Source organism: Nilaparvata lugens, chromosome 5 (genome assembly GCF_014356525.2).
Source record: "Nilaparvata lugens isolate BPH chromosome 5, ASM1435652v1, whole genome shotgun sequence".
Lineage (NCBI taxonomy): Eukaryota > Metazoa > Arthropoda > Insecta > Hemiptera > Delphacidae > Nilaparvata > Nilaparvata lugens.
The window spans coordinates 65,793,086-65,814,241 of NC_052508.1; the positions used below are offsets into that span (position 1 = coordinate 65,793,086).

Here is a 21,156-nt window from a genome sequence, read left to right on the forward strand (position 1 = left end):
TAAGCAATTAAATTTTGTTAATATCTTGGGTGTAAAACCAGCTTTAAATTTTTCTGTTACATTGAGGTAGATTTTTTCAAAGAAACTCATCTTCCTCATTTAATTTTTTGGAAGTAGTTCCCGTAATACTTATACCATAAATGTCATAGTTTCATAATGAGCTTGATACTTTTCAATCATATTTTCTAATACTTACAAAATAACTTCATTAATAAAACAACTAAACAAGTTGTTTAGTTGTTATCTATAATTCCATTTTTTCAAATAAGAGGAAACCTAGCTGGAAAATATTGTTTAGCACACTGAAAATATTAACTCCACTATTGATGCTTTACCTTGACAACGCACCCCACAATAAATAAACAATATTTAAAAACTTCTCACAATAAAACAAAACAATGTGAAGTCTCGTTGTATTCCATTTGGCACACACTAACTGACTAATTATATCACAAGGCACTCGTAATTATTGATAAAGGCACTTTGTTTAACACTTGAAACTGACGGAAAAAACTGAAAAATGAACCGAGACCAAAAAGCTCTTTACCTTGCCATGACAAGCGACTGTGGCCGACTGAAGAAATGAAACCGAAAACAGCTGTTTAGCAGGGCGTGCACGCAAGCCGGCCACTGCTACCAACTTGACCAGCTAAAATTTATCTTTCACTATTTCAAATATTTGATACAGACAGAGACAACTGATACAAGTATCTTTACAGTATCTCTATTCTATGTTATAGCTGAATAGCTGCTTGAATATTATTATTATTATTACTGCAAAAAAGTGCTATAGTTAGGTCCACGTTATAATGACAGTATTTGATTAACTTTGATGTTGCTATTCTTGTCTATCATTCGACAAACAGGTAGTACAATCCTTTTCTAGCTCTGCAACGATGCTAGATCTGTTTTTGATAATGCAAAAATATAATTAATTGAGGCAGAGAATCGACAACGCTGTTCTCCTATCTTCATCCACTGCCATTATAACGTGGACCTCACTATACACGTGTAACAGTGTAGTAAACTTAAGTAGTACACTTGGCCCCGGTTGCACAAAAGAACCAATCAATTCCATGAGAACCAATCAGAGAATGTCTTTTTGAAAAGACGGCTTCCCTGATTGGTTCTCGGGGTATTAATCACAATTAAAATTTAACCGGCTTTTGTGTAACCGGTACTCGAAGTGGTGTAGTTCAAAATTCAATATGAGAATTTAACGAAATATCTTTTATTTAACACTGTAGTTTGTGCAAACCATAGAACTATCAATGTGATCCTGGGAGGGCTGAAACTCAAGACTTTTATTATCATCATCATCATCATCATCATCATCTCATCATCATCATCATCATCATCATCATCGTCATCATCGTCGTCAGGATTAGGCTTTTCAAGCCTGTTCCGGCGTCCATCTCTTCCTTGGTCTACCAATACTTCTTCTGCCTATTGGCTTGTGGAGTAGGGCATTCAAATGGAAAACGGTCTTGAGGCATTCTAAGGATATGATCTGACCACTCATTTCTATATGTTTTTATCAAACTCAACACTGGTTGGACATCACATTCTCTTTTTATATTTTCATTCCGAATCCGATCCTCTCTTGTGTTTCCTCAAGACAAGCCCGCCGCAAAGTAGACCCACGTTAATCCACGAAAAGCAACCCACGCCGTGGGATGTTTTGTAAACCATTGCTATAGAATTATTCATAATCAATCAGCTGACAAGTGGATTATTCATTGCATGTATTACACAGATGTCTAGAGAAGCCTAGCAATGGTTTACAAAACACCCCATGGTGTGGGTTGCTTTTCGTGGATTAACGTGGGTCTACTTTGCGGCGGGCCTTAATACTTGATAATTGAGAATTTTGAAAAAAGAGGATAATCACTTTCATCTAAACTCTAAAGAATTGCATTATCAATATTTATCGAATAACTTAATTTGATAAGACGTGAGAATAAAGGGGAACAATAAATTTCAAATATTCTGCATATATATATTATGCATTTTGTATGTATCATTCATGTTTTGTAACTATGTAATTTTGGCGAAATAAACATTCTTATTCTATCATGAATTACAATAATCCTCAATTTCTCCATGTACTCTGTGAATATTCCAGATTTGCCAAAAATAATTCTTCCAATTCAGCTGTGCTAATAGTGAAGCTTTGTTTCTTTTCTGGCTCAAAATTTTGCAAAATTACTAAAAAAAATTCCAATTTGTAGATGTTTGAGTGAAATGTTTTTGTTTTCAATTAGTTTTTAATCATCAAAATTTAAAATTTTTAGTTTAGTTATTAGTTTTGAAGTGGAAATCAGATTTTATGAAGTGAAAAGTGAAATCTTAACCTCATTCTTTTTTGAAACTTTTATTTGTAAAAATTTGGGAGAAGACAGTTTTGGGCTATGCCTGTTGTCTTCTCCAAATCATATTATATATTATAATTATGATTTATGATTGTCAATGAAATAAATAAATAATAAATTCAGTGACAAACACAGAAACACAGCAGTATTTTCTATCGAAGCAAATTTTCTACACAGTTCGAAAAGAGCTAAATATGATTCACATGGGAAACAAAGCATCAGAACTATTCCGCCACATCTAACAAAACCATTCTAGCTATACTCTTTTGTGTTGCAACTTTTATCTATTCCAACAATCTACAAGCGGCCCGCAACAAGTGAAAAGTTTCACCGTGTTTTTGAAAGTTTCAAACAGCTTGTTGAGTGATTTGCGCTCGTATTTCTATTTGAACGTGAAATGTAATAAGCCACCATTTAAATAATTTGTCACTTATAATTTGTCTCAGTACGACGGCCCACAGTACTATAGACCGGAAACTGTCTAACAGATCAACTGCCACAAGACAAACCTTCGCAACTCGGAAAGCCATCTGTGACGCATGAAGAACCGACTCTTAAACAGACGTGTAGCAAAAACAGTAGTGTTCCCTTTAGATTCAGTGCATACTACAGCAGGGAAAACTTATACTTATAACTAAGATTGTTTTATTCTATGACTAGTGACCCCCTGGGTTGAAGAACTTGCTCAAGAAGTATTGTTATCTTTGAAACCCGCAAGTTTTAAGTATACAGAGTTGGTGATAATTATGGAAACAGCAAAATATTTCTCCTACAAGAATAATATTGACAGTAGGTTTCATTGGGGTTCCTATTTGAAATAAAAAATTACTATGTCACTTCAACATCTTTGTCCCTCATATGAATCAAAATTCATGATACAAAGTTCCAAGAGAAAATGACTGCGGCGAAAATCGTACATTGATATCTCAATCCTTATCAGTTTGTTGATGTAAAAGTTGTAAAAATGATGTTGTATATTATTAACCAGCTGAAATCATGTGTCATGAATGTCTGTCTGTGCGATAGCTTCCAAATGGCCGCAGCTGATGTTATGAATAAATGGGAAAACTGTTGTAATTGCATGCAATGAATTCTTCAGCTGACTAAAGATAAATCACAACAAATTTTTTTATGCACTTTCAATGATATTTTTATATCCTAAGAAAGGACGAAGAAGTGAGTCAATTTTGTTGTCCAACGAACTTGACCTGTAAAAATTTTCGAAGAATACGTGTTCAAAATTTAAAGCTGATTGATCAATTCTTTCTTAAGTTATTGTAGAGCATACAAACAGACGGACAACGACTTTGGCCTTCAGTTAAGTCAAAAGTGAGAACCCGCTAACGATCGTTCAACCACAGTACGATATGAATCCATGAATGGAGCCTAGTTTCAGGTAGGTTACCAATCACTGGGAAGTTGAAGTTATAGGCCTACTGGAGAAGGAGTTATATATTATGTAGGGCCCAACAGGAGACAGATAAGGGGGAACAAAGATGTAAAAATAACTAAACGAGTGTAGGTATAACAAATGGATACATTAATGTCATGTAAATACAATCCTACTGATATAGTCCACACATTTCAACAGTAATAGGTTTTATTAAACTGGGTTCTGTTTAGTGATAATAATTAAATTGATGATATAAATGGAACCATTCACTTTTGTGTATAATATTTGGGAATTGTTGTTATAACTAAGATTGTTTTATTCTATGACTACAGTACGATATGATGATACAAAATGAATCCATGAGTGGATCCCAGTTTCAGGTGTGCAAGACATACTAAAACAGATCAAATAATAAATAAATGAACACTAGAGATTTAGCCTTCTATTAAAGAATACAGGTACTGTATTACAAAATTCAACCTTATCTGTTACGTGCAACGTCGGCGAGTAGTCTGTCTTTCTGTCACTTAAGAAATTAGACAAAAAATAAATTTAGCATAAATTTAGCTGGCAGGTTATTGTTCCGCCTACCTGACTCATTGTTTAGTTTTCATTTGGCTGAGTGTGTACAACATCGCTTACGAAATTGGGTGCACTTTTTCAGGAAAGAAAAGGAAGGAGAGTAAAAATGAGAACCCGGCAAAAGAGATATGAGAAGGGAAAGAGAGAGTGTGAGAGTGAGTGAGAGAGGTTGAAAATACTTGAATGCATTCAGTCTACGTTCTCACGTTTTACATCAATAAAAAATAACTTTTAACAATGTGATTGTTGCTGAGGATGTAGCCCACATGAGCTCCAGGCTTGTGCGAGGGTAATGAGGTATATGAGTGGATCTAATCTACAGGTTTAGGAGGGTTCCCGAAACACCGGGAAGCGATTTTGAAACTCATGAATAATGGGGCACTGACAAGCAGTTTTCAGCTGAATGCTGTTCCCGGGCTGACAAATAATTTTTGAATAGTAGCGCTCATCGAATTTCCATTTAGCTGTTTACCCTGTTGTCAATATTTGCAGTAGCAGAAGTCTTCGGGGTGAATTACAACATTCAATTTGGATTTTCGTTAAATAATAATAATTGATTCATTAGAATTTGAATAATTGTAATATCTCAGTAATTTCCATCTGTACAATGTAATCATTTATTGGTAACGACACAAATCATAGTATATATATGATAAAATTCAGTTACTGTTTTTGATGAGATATAGTGATATTTATCCATAATGAAACACTAGAATAATGACCCATATGAATAAAACCAGAACAAATGCTCATGAGCAAAAGCATTGAGCATAAGGTTTTGCTCATGAGCAAAAGGTAGAAGCAAAAGCATTTGATCATTTTGATATGAATAAGCTTTACCTTATACCATAGAGAAACAATAGCGTACGTAGATATCCCATGGTATAGGGAGTTTATGTCGCAACTTTTACTGTTATCTCAAGCCGATTAATGTCGATTATTGTCAATTTTTACTGTTTTGTTGGGGTGATAGTGTATGAACGGCACAATTAGAGAGACTACCAGCGTCACACAGCTGCATAGGAAAGAACTCGTGAACTATCGGCTTGGGATAACAGTAAAACTTGCGACATAAACGCCCTATACCATGGGATATCAGCTATGCTATCGTTTCTCTATGCTTATACTCTTACCTTATGCTCCTGAACTCCGGAGCAAATGCTCACTTATTTTAAAGATTTTTCATCAGCTGATTCGCTTTTGTAGCCTTAATTTGTATTTATAGCTCCCGGAAGCGCTAAATATGCAAACAGGGGTCACCGCTTGTGTTTGCGTCGTCTGCTCTGTTTTCTATTTTTTATGAATACAGTTTTAGGTTAGTTGAGTTTAGAATTTTGAAATAATTGCGTGAAAAAATGTCATATGTATAATAATCTTCAGCATATTCTTATAAGATATTGATAAATAGCCTTCTTATAATCGTCTACACTCTCATATTCTTAAATGCCTATTTTCTATTTTGTGATGGCTATCTTTATAACAGGTAGCTTTTGTATTTATTCTTCTGTAGGAATAATGGTGATATACATCATGGTTGAATCTAAAAAGAGTTTTATAGTTCTTGACTATTGGTTGTGATAGTATCTGGAATAGTTTCCTCTTCCTCATACGAATTAGTTCAGCCATTTTACTATGAGCAAAAGGTGATAAGCTGCTCTAGACTAGACTCACCATTTTTGAAGCATTTGCTTCAAAAGTTGAGCAAATGCTCTAGTTTATTCATACAATTTTGAGCAAAAGCTTTTACTTTTGAGCAAATGCTCAAACTTTTTTTTTTGATGAGCATGAGCAAAAGGTTTTGCTCACGTTTATTCATAGAAAATGAAGCAAATGCTCCATATTTTAGAAGTATGAGCAAATGCTCAACTTTATTCATATAGGCCATTGTCTAAAAATATCACAAATTTATTAAAAAGTTACATTATCATCATTCAATATTATTTTGTTATTAGTATATGATGAGTTTGAACAACAAACTCAGTCCAAAACTGTGAAGAATACCATGTTCTAAATTATGTTCTTACTTCCATAAATTTGAGTCCAATCTTTAGTTCAAAAATATGTTAACCAATGCCTCAATTTTCAACAGAAATCTCGTTACAACACTGTGAAATCTTCTCTTAAATAGCTGGATCACTGATCACGTCACGGAAGATAATAGACCGTCATGTGTGGAGTTTGGAAGCAACACCAGTTATTACCGGCTGATAGAAAAAGAGAAATACAGTAATTGGAAACGTATTTTGTCTCCTTCCCACTTGTGGGTGAGGCAGTGCGCGAAAAAGACAGGAGAAGCAAATAAAAGGGGGAATAAGAGAGAAACCGGTAACGAAGAAGGAAAGAGAAGAGATGAGAGAATGGTGAGACAGTGCGCGAGAAATACAGGAGGAACGAAATTTAAGGAAGAAGGAGATTGATTGATTGAGTACTTTATTTATGTAGATTACAATATATTCTGGCTTATACACTTATATACAATACAGAAAAATTGTAGATGAATTTACATAATATAGACTAAGGAAATAATTATTGAACTGTATATGATATGAAAAAGCAATTTGTAATATAATAACTAAAGATAATTATATTGTTATACATCTACATAAATTGGCGGAGCTTTGGACATATCAATGTCCATTCTTCGGGAAGAATATTAAAAATATCCTTCCCACTAACTTGGAGAGAGAGAATCGATGACGAAGATGGATAGAAAGGAAAGAGAAGAGGTGAGAGAATGGTGAGACAGTGCGCGAAAAATACAGGAGGAACGAAATAAGGGAGAAGGAGAGAGAAATCGGTGACGAAGAAGGATAGAAAGGAAAGAGAAGAGGTGAGAGAATGGTGAGACAGTGCGCGAAAAATACAGGAGGAACGAAATAAGGGAGAAGGAGAGAGAAATCGGAGACAAAGAAGGATAGAAAGGGAAGAGAAGAGGTGAGAAAATTGAAAGAATAATTGTAAGAGAAAGATCGAAACATGTTCGACAATGTCGAGATATCGAGTAGCATGTTGAAGACCTTTGTGATAAGGTTCGTTGACTTGGTAGCATTAGCTACGCCCATAGCCATCAATAATGCAATACATTGCATTACATTCAACTGGGTCTATTACGTTGCTGGGTTACGGCTTCTCATATCACATCTTTTCTATTTCAAAACTAGCAGGTAACCCGTGCTCCGCAAGGATCTATTTTAAAACTTGACGTAATGAAATCTTGAAGAATTGAAAATAGGCCTATAACCATCCCCGGTTAATCAAGAATCTATATGCAAAATTGCAAGTTAATCAGTCCAGTAGATCAGACGTGATGATGCGTCAAACAATTTTCCTATCCCGTACGTGTATAAGACAGTTCTTTCCTTAATTATAGTATAGATTATCACTTTACTTCTTTTCATGATGATACTTATTAATGTTGAAATTAAGGTATCCAATTTTAATTTTGTTGAAAATCCAAATTCTTATCACACAAAGTTGGCAGTAGTATTTTCATCTTTCAAATTAAGGTGAATTGATATTCCAGGATGAGACCTGACATGAAAAGTGTGAAAACTGGGAATTAATTTACACCTTATTATTGAAAATCAAGAAATAAATTATCTTTGATATTGTCTACTTTGAATACTGTCAAATAAAAACTTTGAATACTGTTCCTACTGCAACTAAAATAATAGAACTATCAAATTTATACGATTTACACAATCATTTCTAACTCAACGATATCAAAGTCAATCAATTTGTTGTACGTATTATTGCACTTGATTAACTTCTAACTAAGGAAGAAATTGGTGATGAAAACGAGGAATTAGGTGCCATCGTAGAGTGACTTATTAACTTCCCCTTCAAATGACAATGATTTCTTGAATTAAACTTTCGTGCTATGTTTTCGGGCGAACTATTGTACTACCAAGCTCATCACGTTTAAAAGAATAAGACGTTGATGCTGTCTTTACTTACTGCTCTTCACAAATCTACCAATCAATAAATAATTGATGAACATTTTCAATATATAATATCCTTTTTTCCTTCAACAGATTCAACTGATCATGAATTCAATCCAATTCCAATGATCAACAAATTTGCACATAATCTGTAACATTTTTCAAAGGCAGAATGAAGTTTCACTTTATTTTCTTTCTTTCATTCATCAAGAATTTGCTTCACTGAACCCCCTCTGCCAAATTCATCGTCAGCCGAGAGATCTACTTCGGCTCAAACCATCTACCAATCACGAGCAAGAACTCAATTCTAAGTTTCAGGCGCTCGGAACGCCACGCCCTCAAAGAGCTCTCATTGGCTGAAGCCATTACGTCACTTCGTAACCTCCATTTTGTAAATGAGGCTCCATGTGGATGACTCAATCGGATCATTATATAATTCTAAATCATTTAGAATTATTAAATAAAGAATTATTAAATTATTAGAATTAAATAATTCAATATGATTAAAAAATCTTTTTAATTAATTATGATTGAGTAATTATTTGATTCATTATGATTATTATAAATAATCGTGAAGAGATGATGAGGATAGTGATTGGCAGTCTTAAAAATCATTGCATCAAGAAAGAATTACAATAATAATCGAATTAAAGAGTACTCGTAATCAATTGGTAGATTTCTTTTCACAAGTCACATTGGGAATGACAACCCATGACTATAATCATAATGGAATGGAATATGATATTTCAATATCGTACAAATGTAATATTGTGATATTCCAATGATTATTCATAATTTTACTGTAGCATTTATTGTAGCATATGATATACATAGCTCATAAATCATCTTATTGAATAAAATGAAATAAAATTTTATACTCAACAAAAATAAAAAGTTTACAAAATAATGTAAAATTAAAACATATTAGACAAAATAAACAATATTTTACAAACAAAAACGGTGTATCAATCAATAATTTTTCAATAATTGTTATTGAGAAACAGAAGTATAAATAATTAATCTATTTCACTTATACGACAATATGTTATTATTCTGATATACTTCATCACCCTCTGGAGACCTGCTATAGATTCATGGATTACCACGAGTCTTACACTTTGAGAATCTCTATACTCTGAATCAAACAAGTTGGGACTTGAATTAAATATCCGGATGTTGCCAAATTGGGCGAAATTTCAACCTTCTCATTCAAGCCTATGTAACTGGATAAATTAAAATTGACAACACACTGCATTGTACTCTGAATAAAACAAGTTGAGACTTGGATTAAATATCTGGGTGTTGCCGAATTGTGCGAAATTTCAACCTTCTCATTCAAGCCTATGTAACTGGATGAATTAAAATTGACAACACTTTGCATTGTACTCTGAATAAAACAAGTTGAGACTTGGATTAAATATCCGGATGTTGCCAAATTGTGCGAAATTTCAACCTTCTCATTCAAGCCTATGTAGCTGGATAAATTCAAATTGACAACTCTGCATTATACTCTGAATAAAACAAGTTAAGACTTGGATTACATATCTGGGTGTTGCCAAATTGTGCGAAATTTCAGCCTTTCTCATGCAAGCCTATGTAACTGGATAAATTCAAATTGACAACTCTCCATTGACTGTGTAGACAAATTGAATAATTTAAAGTGAAGTAGAACAATATTTCAAGTACAATCACCTTGTCACAAACATTTTTTTTAGCTAAAGCTAAATTAATAAGTGATATTTAAAAGTTTTCTAATAATAGCAGAGTTCTATTAGTCCTATGTAACTGGATAAATTCAAATTGACAACTCTCCATTGACTGTGTAGACAAATTGAATAATATAAAGTGATTGTCAAATTGAATAATTTAAAGTGAAGTAGAACAATGTTTCAAGTACAATCACCTTAATAGCAGAGTTCTATAAAGTGGTGTTTTAGTGCAGTGTGAAGCCTGAGTTTTCAAAGCATAAATCTCTCCAGCTTTTTTCGAAGATTTCATTCCCGAATCCTCATATTCCTCCACCATACACTAGAAAATACTAAATCTAGTTTCAAACAAACAATCCCAATGTATTTCGAGAATCATCTAGTTGAAATACATTGAGCTGCCACGTGTTGCCAGTTGCAAAGTTGATAATTTGGTTAGTTTTTAGTGCTGCCAGGGGTGTCGTAAACTGTCTGTTGCCAAGCAACATGTAGAAAGAGAGAAAAGGGAGGGGAGAAAAAAGAAGGAAGGAGCGAGTGTTAACATGCTCCACACGAGAACTATCGATTAACATGTTTTTCTTTCGAGAGTGGTGAATTCACTCGTATGATAAACAATTTTCACTTTCTGATTCACAATATTCAACGCTCCACTGGGTTTGGTAGCTTTGAATCGACAAACTAATATTATTTCATTCTTTTTTCAATTTGAGAATAGAATTCGCCAAGAGTTTCTTCTAATGTTTCCAATAATAATGGAAACACAAATTGAAATTGTCAACCACTTTTTATTATTATAAATTATTTTAACATACACAGAACCTGGTGTTAGTTCATCTTCAGCTTTTTGTGGCTGGTAAAGCCACGAAACCAGGTTCTATTGAATGAAAAAGCCTAAGAAATTGTCAAAAAACCACTGATTTATTGATAATTAGAAAGACCGGTTTCGGTTATTACACCATTGTCAATCTCTGATAAACTAAAAGACTAAAACTTTTTTGACAATGAGATTGACAATGGTGTAATAACCGAAACCGGTCTTTCTAATTATAAATAAATCAGTGGTTTTTTGACAATTTCTTAGTCTTTTTCATTCAATATGAATAATTACCACAATATCAACTTCTCAACTACACAAAAAGTGAAACCAGGTTCTGTGTATATTATGATAATTTATAATAATAAAAAGTGGTTGACAATTTCAATTTGTGTTTTCATTATGGAAAACTACCACAACATCACTCTCAACAAAACTGTAAGGTTTCCAATAATACATTCCCAATATAGCTGTATTACAGAATATGTTTGTGTCTAACTTATTTAACTAGTGACCCCTTGGGTTGAAGAACTCGCTCAAGAAATGTTGTAATCTTTGAAACTTGCAACTTTTAATTATACAGAGTTTATGAAAATCATGAAAACAGCTAAATATTTCTCTTACAAGGATCATTTGACAGTAGTTTTCATTGCGGATCCTATTTGAATTGAAATATTACACTTCAAATATTATTCTGTCGCTTCAACATCTTCTATTAACCAGCTGGAATCATGTGTCAGCGCGTGTGATAGCTTCCAAATAGCCTCAGCTGATGTTATGGATGAATGGAAAAACTGTAGTAATTTCATACAATGAATTCTTCAGCTGACTGAATCATAAGAATCTTTTTATTATGCACGTTCAATGTTATTCTTATATCCTGAAAAAGGACGGAGTGAGTCAATTTTGTTGTCCAACGAACTTGACTTGTGAAAAGGTTCGAAGAATGCATGTTCAAAATTTGAAGCTGATTGATCAATTCTAGCTAAAGTTATAATTGTTGACCAAGAGAAGTCTGAGATTCAAGTCGACGGTTTCGCATTTCTCTTAATGTTTAAATGTTTATATGTTGCGCATTTACGGCGTAACGCGGTAATAGATTCTCGTGAAATTTGACAGGTATGTTCCTTTTTAAATTGCGCGTCGACGTATATACAAGGTTTTTGGAAATTTTGCATTTCAAGGATAATATAGAAGGAAAAATGAGCGTCCTTCATACGCCAATATTAGAGTAAAAATCAGACTATAGAATTATTCATCATACATCAGCTGTCTAGTGGGCTATAATACTACCCGCTCGAAAACATCGAACATCTTGAAAATGTATCTTTCCATCAACGTTGTAGACAGCTGTTGCAGCCAGACCTGATAACAGCGCTCACACTCATATTCCGGTTCGACACGTCACGTTACGATAGGACAGAAAGTTCTATGTTTATTTCGGATTTTTTCTATACATTTTAAATTCATAAATTATTTATTAATTTTTGAGAAAACATAACAACAGGTCAATGTACCTTACTGAGCGCGAGGTCTACTGTTCACAGAACTACTAGTAGAACATACGCACAGACGGACAACGACTTTTGCCTTCGGTAAGTCAAAAGTGGGAACTTACTTACGCTAGTTCAAAAAACTTATAGATAGCATAAGCTATATTGGAAAAAGTTATCTCCTAAAAACTCAATACAATTCTACTTTCGAGAGATGATATTCAAGTCACAAGGTTCCTTGGATATCAAGTTATTTCATGAAATTCACCCTTATCAGCCCTGATTTTATGTTGTGCCATAATGGGACATGAAAATTTATAGAAATATCTAATAGCTTTTATGAGTCACTTCACAATTCAGAAGCCTGGTCAGAATCAATCATTTATCTCAACTTTTTCTCTTAAAACTCACTGACAAAGAGATCAAAAGTTATCAAAAAGAATGTTGGAAAACAAAATTTAAACCTATCTACGAGAATGAGCTCTATTCTGATGTATTGCCAATTGTTTCTAATGATTATACTATTTCTGGCAGAATAAAGAGTTCAAACAATTAGCGTGTAACATAACTGATATATTGGATCACATTGTAATGGCATGAATAGAATAACTTCGGTTATTGGATTGATCAATTGCTGAATGACTGCTGATATAAATTAATTATTCCGAACAGTGGTTATCACATGAGCACGAGGTCATTCTTCAGCTTTTCATTTGTGTCATTGTTAAAGTTTTCCAACATATCGGGAATTGATCTTCAACAGTTCAATCAAATTACGAGTTCAAAAGAACTCCAATTCAAGGTTCATATCAACTTGACAGAGTTTTGCCAGTCTATGCTTTGAACTGTTTACTACTGAATATAGAAACCCAACCTCAAGAGTGACATGAAATCCATTTTTCTACCATCATGAAAAATGGTGGTAATTATATCTATCATATACATGAATAAATAAATACTTTTTGTGTAGTTGAGAAGTTGATATTGTGGTAATTATCCATATTGAATGAAAAAGACTAAGAAATTGTCAAAAAACCACTGATTTATTGATAATTAGAAAGACCGGTTTCGGTTATTACACCATTGTCAATCTCTGATAAACTGTAGTTTATGTAGTAAACTGTAGTTTATGTAGTAAACTGTAGTTTATGTAGTAAACTGTAGTTTATGTAGTAAACTGTAGTTTATGTAGTAAACTGTAGTTCATGTAGTAAACTGTAGTTCATGTAGTAAACTGTAGTTTATGTAGTAAACTGTAGTTTATCAGAGATTGACAATGATGTAATAACCGAAACCGGTCTTTCTAATTATCAATAAATCAGTAGTTTTTTGACAATTTCTTAGTTTTTTTCATTCAATAAATGAATAGCTATCATTTCACTGGATTAGATATAATAAATTATTCGGATTTTTCCTACTCTATATAGTTTGTAGTCCATGGTTTGTAATAATGAATCATTCAAGTTGAATCACTCAATCTGTCTCAAAACCAAGTTATAAATACATCGATTCACACATGGTGTATGCTCAAAAACACGTGAATTTGCCAAGAAATAACTTATTTAGAAGCATTGTGTCATCTCCTTGAAGCCACAGAAGTTCGTAAGCTTTCAACAATTGGGTCAGTAGATATTGAACCAAATGTACTACTGCAGCTGAATTTCACTGGAAATGTTTTTTTGTCAGCTCAATAAGTATTTAAAATATGAAATCTATTTCGTCACTTCTGCGCATGTAACAAATTTTATGATTATTATGAATATATATTGTCTTATCTAATTCTTATTATTGTCTTATCTAAAATAATATAACATCACTTTTATAAAAAACATAACCTCACTTTCATTAAAAATGCACGGTACTGTGCAACTCAAGTCGAGGCTCGACCAACATGTCGAGTCGACGCTCGACTCAGTCTCACAGTCGTGAGGTCGCGGAGACTAGAGTCGACTGGTCTGAGTGTCAACATTTGGAAACACATTCTGCGTCGAGAAGAGACTAGAGTCGCAGTCTCTTCTTGACTTGAGTCGCGTAAGTGTGAATTGAGGCTAATAGTGAGAAAGAGTGAGACAGTACCTTGTGATTGAGATCGAGCACGTCGTCCTCAAGTGAAACATCGGAGTAGACCGCGTCATCAGCCGTGTCGCACGTCGAACTGCGGCCTGACGAGTTGAAGCTCGAACTCCTGTACAGCTGGCTGTGAACCAAACCAATACATTCCATTATTTTCAATGTTATTACAGGTTGAAATTAATGGTGAATACAGGTTACAGATGAAACTTGGACAATTTTGAACAAGGATGAGAAAGCGTTGAGGACATTTAAAAGGAAGATGTTCAGAAGGATATGGGGACCAATATAAGATGAAGGAAACTGGAGAGCTAGGTATGAGATCTTCTTCCTCTTCCGTAACGCTCTTTGTATTAATTTTAATAAAGTAGCCCTTACAAGTGAAGTGATTTTATCATTAATGAAATATTTCAAGAAGCACAAATATCGGGAAGGGACCTTCCCGTCAGTGGCAATCAACAAACATAAAGCTATACGAATTTATTTCTCGTCACACTCATGATGTAAAGACAGTTTTTACATTCAAGAAGTTATTATATTGGTGGAGTTCAAAACAACGAATAAACGCACTATTCTAGGATAGTAGTGCAGGGTCTCAAACTCGAATTATTCAATTTTCAGTCAGGTAGCCAAACGACATATACCATCCAATACTCTCATTTTGAAACTAGATGGATTAAAACCAACCTAATAGATAAAATCTTGAACAATACTCATAGTAGAAAAGGGGAAAATAAGTGAACCTTTCAAATTGAAACATTTTTACAAGAGATTTGAGGTTCATATTATACAAAGCTTAGGCTACTCATTCATAAGAATTGCTTGTAATGTAGGCTAATATTGTCTCCAGTGTAACGTCTAATTTAATAATGACTCTGTTAATATTGAAATGAAAATTACAACTCAAAACTTGGAACTACAAGATTTGATGACTTCTTCGGATGAGAGATTCAATTTAAATTGGAAACCAACTCATTAAAATGTAAATTAGTATCAATAAACTTCTCTCGTGGACCAGATCAATTCAAAGTGCTCGTTCAGTTCTTGCGATTCTTCAAAGCTTGAGAACACGCAAGACATACAACAAAAACAAAAGATTATCCTCATAAACCTCGTATTTTTCATGTTTACAAACCTTAAGTAATCTACCCCATAGAATCACCAAACTTTATAACTCTATTCAAACATCTTCAAACATACTAGATTGCTTAGATTTGCGATTCTTCGTAGTTTAAGAACAGACAAGACATACCCTGAAGGCTACACAACAAAAATCTGGTGTGGCGCACTCACACAACTTTCCTTGCCGTTATGAAAATTGATCAACTGACGCTAGTGTTCCCGCGCAAATCAAGTCTACTATTTAAAGATCTAAGCCAGCTGGTGACAGGACAATAACGCTGCAGACACACGAAGTCTGCTATCTCTTCATAGTGAATAATTTAATAGAATCAACAGTTTGCAATTTAATAATCGTATTTTCTCGAACTTCGAGCTTATTTTCAATTTTAGGTGAAAATGGTACTGAACATTAATTGTAGAGATTTTCATGCTCAATCTTTTCCACTTGAAATTTTTCGTTTAAACTGTATCTGAAGCCTGATAATTGGGAATCTAAAATCAAACTTTGCATAGATGGGGCGCAGCTCCTGAAATTTTTACAGATATGGGACTTGTGGTAGTTGATAGAGCTTATCAATGACTATTTTAGGTATAAATTTGATCAAAATCGTTGGAGCCGATTCGAGAAAATCGCGAAAACCCCTGTTTTTGACAACATTTTCGCCATTTTAGCCGCCATCTTGAATTGCATTTGATCGAAATTGTTCGTGTCGGATCCTTATAGTGTAAGGACCTTAAGTTCCAAATTTGAAGTTATTCCGTTAATTGGGAGATGAGATATCGTGTACACAGACGCACTTACACTCATACCACACACACACACACACACAACACACACACACACACACCACACACCACACACACAACCACACACACATACAGACCAATACCCAAAAACCACTTTTTTGTAGTCAGGGGACCTTGAAACGTATAGAAATTTATAAATTGGGGTACCTTAATTTTTTTCGGAAAGCAATACTTTCCTTACCTATGGTAATAGGGCAAGGAAAGTAAAAACGTAGGGACTATGAACCTTAAATCTCGTATTTTGCATGTTTACAAACCTCAAGTAACCTACCCCATAGAATCTTCAAACTTTATAACTATTCATATATTTAGATTTGTGATTCTTCGTAGTCTAAGAACAGGCAAAACATACAACAAAACGTAAAGATTATCAACTTACACCTCGTATTTTGCATGTTTACTAACCTCAAAAGTAATCTACCCCATATAATCACTAAACTTTATAACACTATTCAAACATTTAATCTAGTATGTTTAGATTCGCTCATATATAGGATGGAGTATAGCATTCCAACCAGCCATGAATATGCAAAAGTTTGTTCAAGAGCTGAGCGCTTTCAGTGATGTTCTTATTAGTAATGTTAATTAGGTGGCTTGCGGCTTCTCAGTTATTCTCACTAGACTAAACTCTGACAAACAGCTCTTGTTTAAAGCAGGATACTTCACACCTAATTATTCCAATGCAGTTGTCATAGTTTGCAGTGTCAGTGAGTTGGGTTTAGAAAATTCATAAACTAGGACAATACAAGAACCAAGTACAAGCGTTTACTAGTTTACTAGAATGGGGTAAGTATGTAATTATATATAACTCAACGAAACTGGAATCTTTAATAGTTTGTAGTAAGTTTCAAATAGTAGGATTTGGAAAATTCATAGACTAAGATAAGACAATATCAAGTACAATCAATAAAAGTATAGCGAACTAGAATATAATACATAAGATGGATTTTCAAGGAACTACAATCAATAAAAATATGGATGATTCTCAACAAAAATATCTTGTTGAGTATCTAAAATTTATAAGAGTTCATTTCGAATAATCGTTTTCCTTGCGGCAATCTTTCAACGTATGGAACAACAGTACTATAAATATAGAAGTTCTCAGATTCTCGAAAATATCAAGTCATTCTCAGTGAAATTAGACTTGAAATTTGAAAAAACAGAGAAAACAACCCCATTGACGAAAAAATCGTATATAGATGGAAACAAATTGGAAATTGCATTTGTTCAGATCATAATAATTATGGTAATCTTATATGCCATTCATTCAACTTTCCAACAACAAATGCTACAGATTAAACGAATGGTGTAACAATAACAACTGTATTCAATTTCTCAAACTACCATTGTGAACCTAGAGATGTTATACAGAGTGATTCATAATTATGGTAAAATAATTTGATGCAATTTTTATTGTGAAAAATTAATTGTTTACTGGTCATTAAAGAAAGTTATTGGGCATCAAACGTAGAAGTCTGTGTTTTTCTACTTAGATTTTTTGCATATTTCAACTTTTTTCTCAAAAACTACTCACACTACAGCTTCCAGACTAGTTTTATTCAATTTTTCAGATATTTTTCCATATGAATCAAACATACGTTTTTCAAAAACAAGTCCCCAAACAATTCAGCATCGGTGTATTTCACCAGAGGAACTGAATTCCGGGCGAAATCTTTCACCCTGTAATGAACCGTTTATGGATATATGTTTATAAGAACTTTTTTTATTTTCACCTCTACTATCACGTATCAAATTATTTTACCATAATTATGAATCACCCTGTATAAGGTGGATGAAACGAATCAGAATGGAACAGTTTTGTTGTGACTTTTGTATTGAATTTCACTGTACATTCCGTTAACCATATGGTACAGAAAGGAGTCATACTTGTATTATTATATGAAACCTACTATAATATGAAACTTTTTATGTAAACAATAAAAAGCATAAAAGAAAAATGTTGATCGCATGGTTTTGACGATTCAAGACATTCAAAGAGTAGAATTCTTTTAAACTAGTCGTTCACATGAAATAGAAAGTTTGACAGAAGTTTACATCAGTAGAACCAAGTTTTAATGGGAACATTCAATGAGAAAATCGATCAAAAAATCATAGTTCATGATTATATTATATGAAGAAGCTAGAGAGAAACTACTCACGAAAAATATGACAGCGATTACAGATGAAACGATAACGTACTGCGTCTAGGCTGTAACCTCGTACTGCGTCTAGACTGTCGCCTAGCGCCTTGAAGATAGGCAACCCGACTGACCGGGAAGCAACGCACGTTGCATACCCTGCGCCTGCTCAGTATATACTGAGCATATTATACTGCGTCTCACTTCAATCGATATTAACCCACACTTCTCCAAGTACAACACTCCCCCTCCGCCCCGCCCCCACACAGTTGGTGGGCACCCTCAAAAACAACCAAATACTGTTAGAACACCAACAAGCATGACAGCAGCTATCTCTCGACTCAGCTTAATTGTGATTATTTATTAACTCGCCCTGCATATTTTAGCGTCTACTCCCTGAGGCTGAGTTTTTGGCCTCAATATGGCACGAGCTATGGCATAAGTATGATATTTAATAATTGTCCCAAGAGAAATCTAACACAAGAATCATGTGATGTGTTTTATTATGTGCTGTTATAAAATTATTTATTTCATACATTTACTTTGTACCAATCTGATCATTGTTATTTGCATTATTTATTTATACATTGATTCATGCAATGTAATTCTCAACTATGAATGATTGGGAATTTCTAAAGTAGCACACACATCAATTTTAGGACGTACAAGTTTTTGTCATCCTTATAAATTCTATCAGGTTGAACATAACTAAAGAGATGATGTTTTGTTGACAAGTTTGACTGTCAACTAAACTCCAGATTTAATCTTTCCTAGAGGTTCTTAAAGTTTGATAGTTCGTCATCTTGCCAAAATATAATCTCTAGATTTCTTCTTTTTTAAAAGTTCTAGAGTAAGTCAAGTTGTTTCTCATCCAATCAAGCAACAAATCAAATATCAAATTAATAGTAATATCAAATCAAATCAAATTAAGTTTTATTCAAAGACATCACTTACATAACAAATTGATTTACATAGTTCATATTACAGATCATTGAATATTCGAACTATATGCAACTTTATCTAAATTTGAGAGAGGAATAGCACAAGGCTACCTTATTTATTCTCTCCCTATCATTTTGATGATGTACTTATCGTATGAATCAATCAATCGTATGTGCAAATGTGTTTGTCAAGTGCCATCTAAACTGGTAAATTTCATAAGAACGGCAAAAAATTGAACGTTCGAAAAACGATGTGTGTGTAACTGGACTTACAGGTGGCCCCACTCAACGCAAATTTATCTGATTATTCATCTAATTTATCATTGACAGAAACATATATTCGTAGGATGATTGAGAAAGGAAAAAAGGTAGAAACACCGGGAGAAAGAGGCATTAATTACAGTATCTAGATGACGAATCAATCACAGTATCTGGTTCGGAATTTGGAATTCTCATTTGCAATTTGAGTAAACTGATATCACCCAAATCCCGTCTAAAGCTTGATTCGCATACAACAGTGATAGTGGACAGTGAATTCCCAGGAGTTATAATTAGACTTTAACCGCATTCAACCCGGCCGAGCGAGTATGGATAATCTTTTTACTTTCCTTGCCCTATTACCATAGGTAAGGAAAGTATTGCTTTCCAAAAAAAATTAAGGTACCCTAATTTCAAGTCTTCTATACGTTTCAAGGCCCCCTGAGTCCAAAAACATGATTTTTGGGTGTTGGTCTGTGTGTGTGTGTGTGTGTGTGTGTGTGTGTGTGTGTGTATGTGTGTGTCTGTGAACACGATAACTCCATTCCTAATTAACCGATTGACTTGAAATTTTAAACTTAAGGTCCTTATACCATGAGGATCCGACAATAAGAAATTCAATAAAATTCAATTCAAGATGGCGGAAAAAATGGCGGATAATTACTAAAAAACCATGTTTTTCACGCTTTTCTCGAAAACGGCTCTAACGATTCACTTCAAATTTATACCATGGATAGCTATTTATAAACCCTATCAACTGGCATGAGTCTCATTTCTGGGAAAATTTCAGGAGCTCCGTAATATTGTTGAGAAAAATGGAGGATAATGACTAAAAAAACCATGTTTTTCACGGTTTTCTCGAAAACGGCTCTAACGAGTTTCTTCAAATTTATACCATGAATAAATTAGCCCATTTATAAGCCCTATCAACTGGCATGAGTCTCATTACTGAGAAAATTTCAGGAGCTCCGTAATATTCTTGAGAAAAATGGCGGATGATGACTAAAAACCCATGTTTTTCACGGTTTTCTCGAAAACGGCTCCAACGATTTTGATCAAATTTATACCAAAAATAGTCATTAATAAGTTCTATCAAACTGCCACGAGTCCCATATCTGTAAAAATTTCAGGAGCTCCGCCCCATCAATGAAAAGTCTGATTTTAGATTCCCAATTATCAGGCTTCAGATACCATTTGAACAAAAAAATTTAGATGGAAAAGATTGAGCATGAAAATCTCTACAATAATTGTTCAGTGACATTTTCATCTAAAATTGGAAATAAGCTCGAAATTCGAGAAAATGTGTTTATTCAATAATGCAAACTGTTGGCAACTGTTGATTCTATTAAATGATTCACTATGAAGAGATAGCAGACCTCGTATGTCTCCAGCGTTATTGTCCTGTCACCAGCTGGCTCAGATCTTTGTTTATAAGTAGACTTGAGATGCGCGTGCACACTAGCGTCAGGTGATCAATTTTCATAACGGCAAGGAAAGTTGTGTGAGTGCGCCACACCAG

The 21,156-nt window shown here is 33.9% G+C and overlaps 1 protein-coding gene across 4 annotated transcripts in view; it reads right to left on the reverse strand.

The window, feature by feature from the left end:
- The window catches only part of LOC111047403 (rab11 family-interacting protein 4-like), a 297,989-nt gene that overhangs the window by 67,760 nt on the left and 209,073 nt on the right, over nucleotides 1–21,156 (reverse strand). For all 4 annotated transcript variants that reach the window (XM_039429081.1, XM_039429079.1, XM_039429082.1 and 1 more), the window contains one exon: nucleotides 14,378–14,498. In XM_039429081.1, coding sequence (XP_039285015.1) covers nucleotides 14,378–14,498 — 121 coding nt within the window. The remainder of the gene's footprint in view (nucleotides 1–14,377; nucleotides 14,499–21,156) is intronic.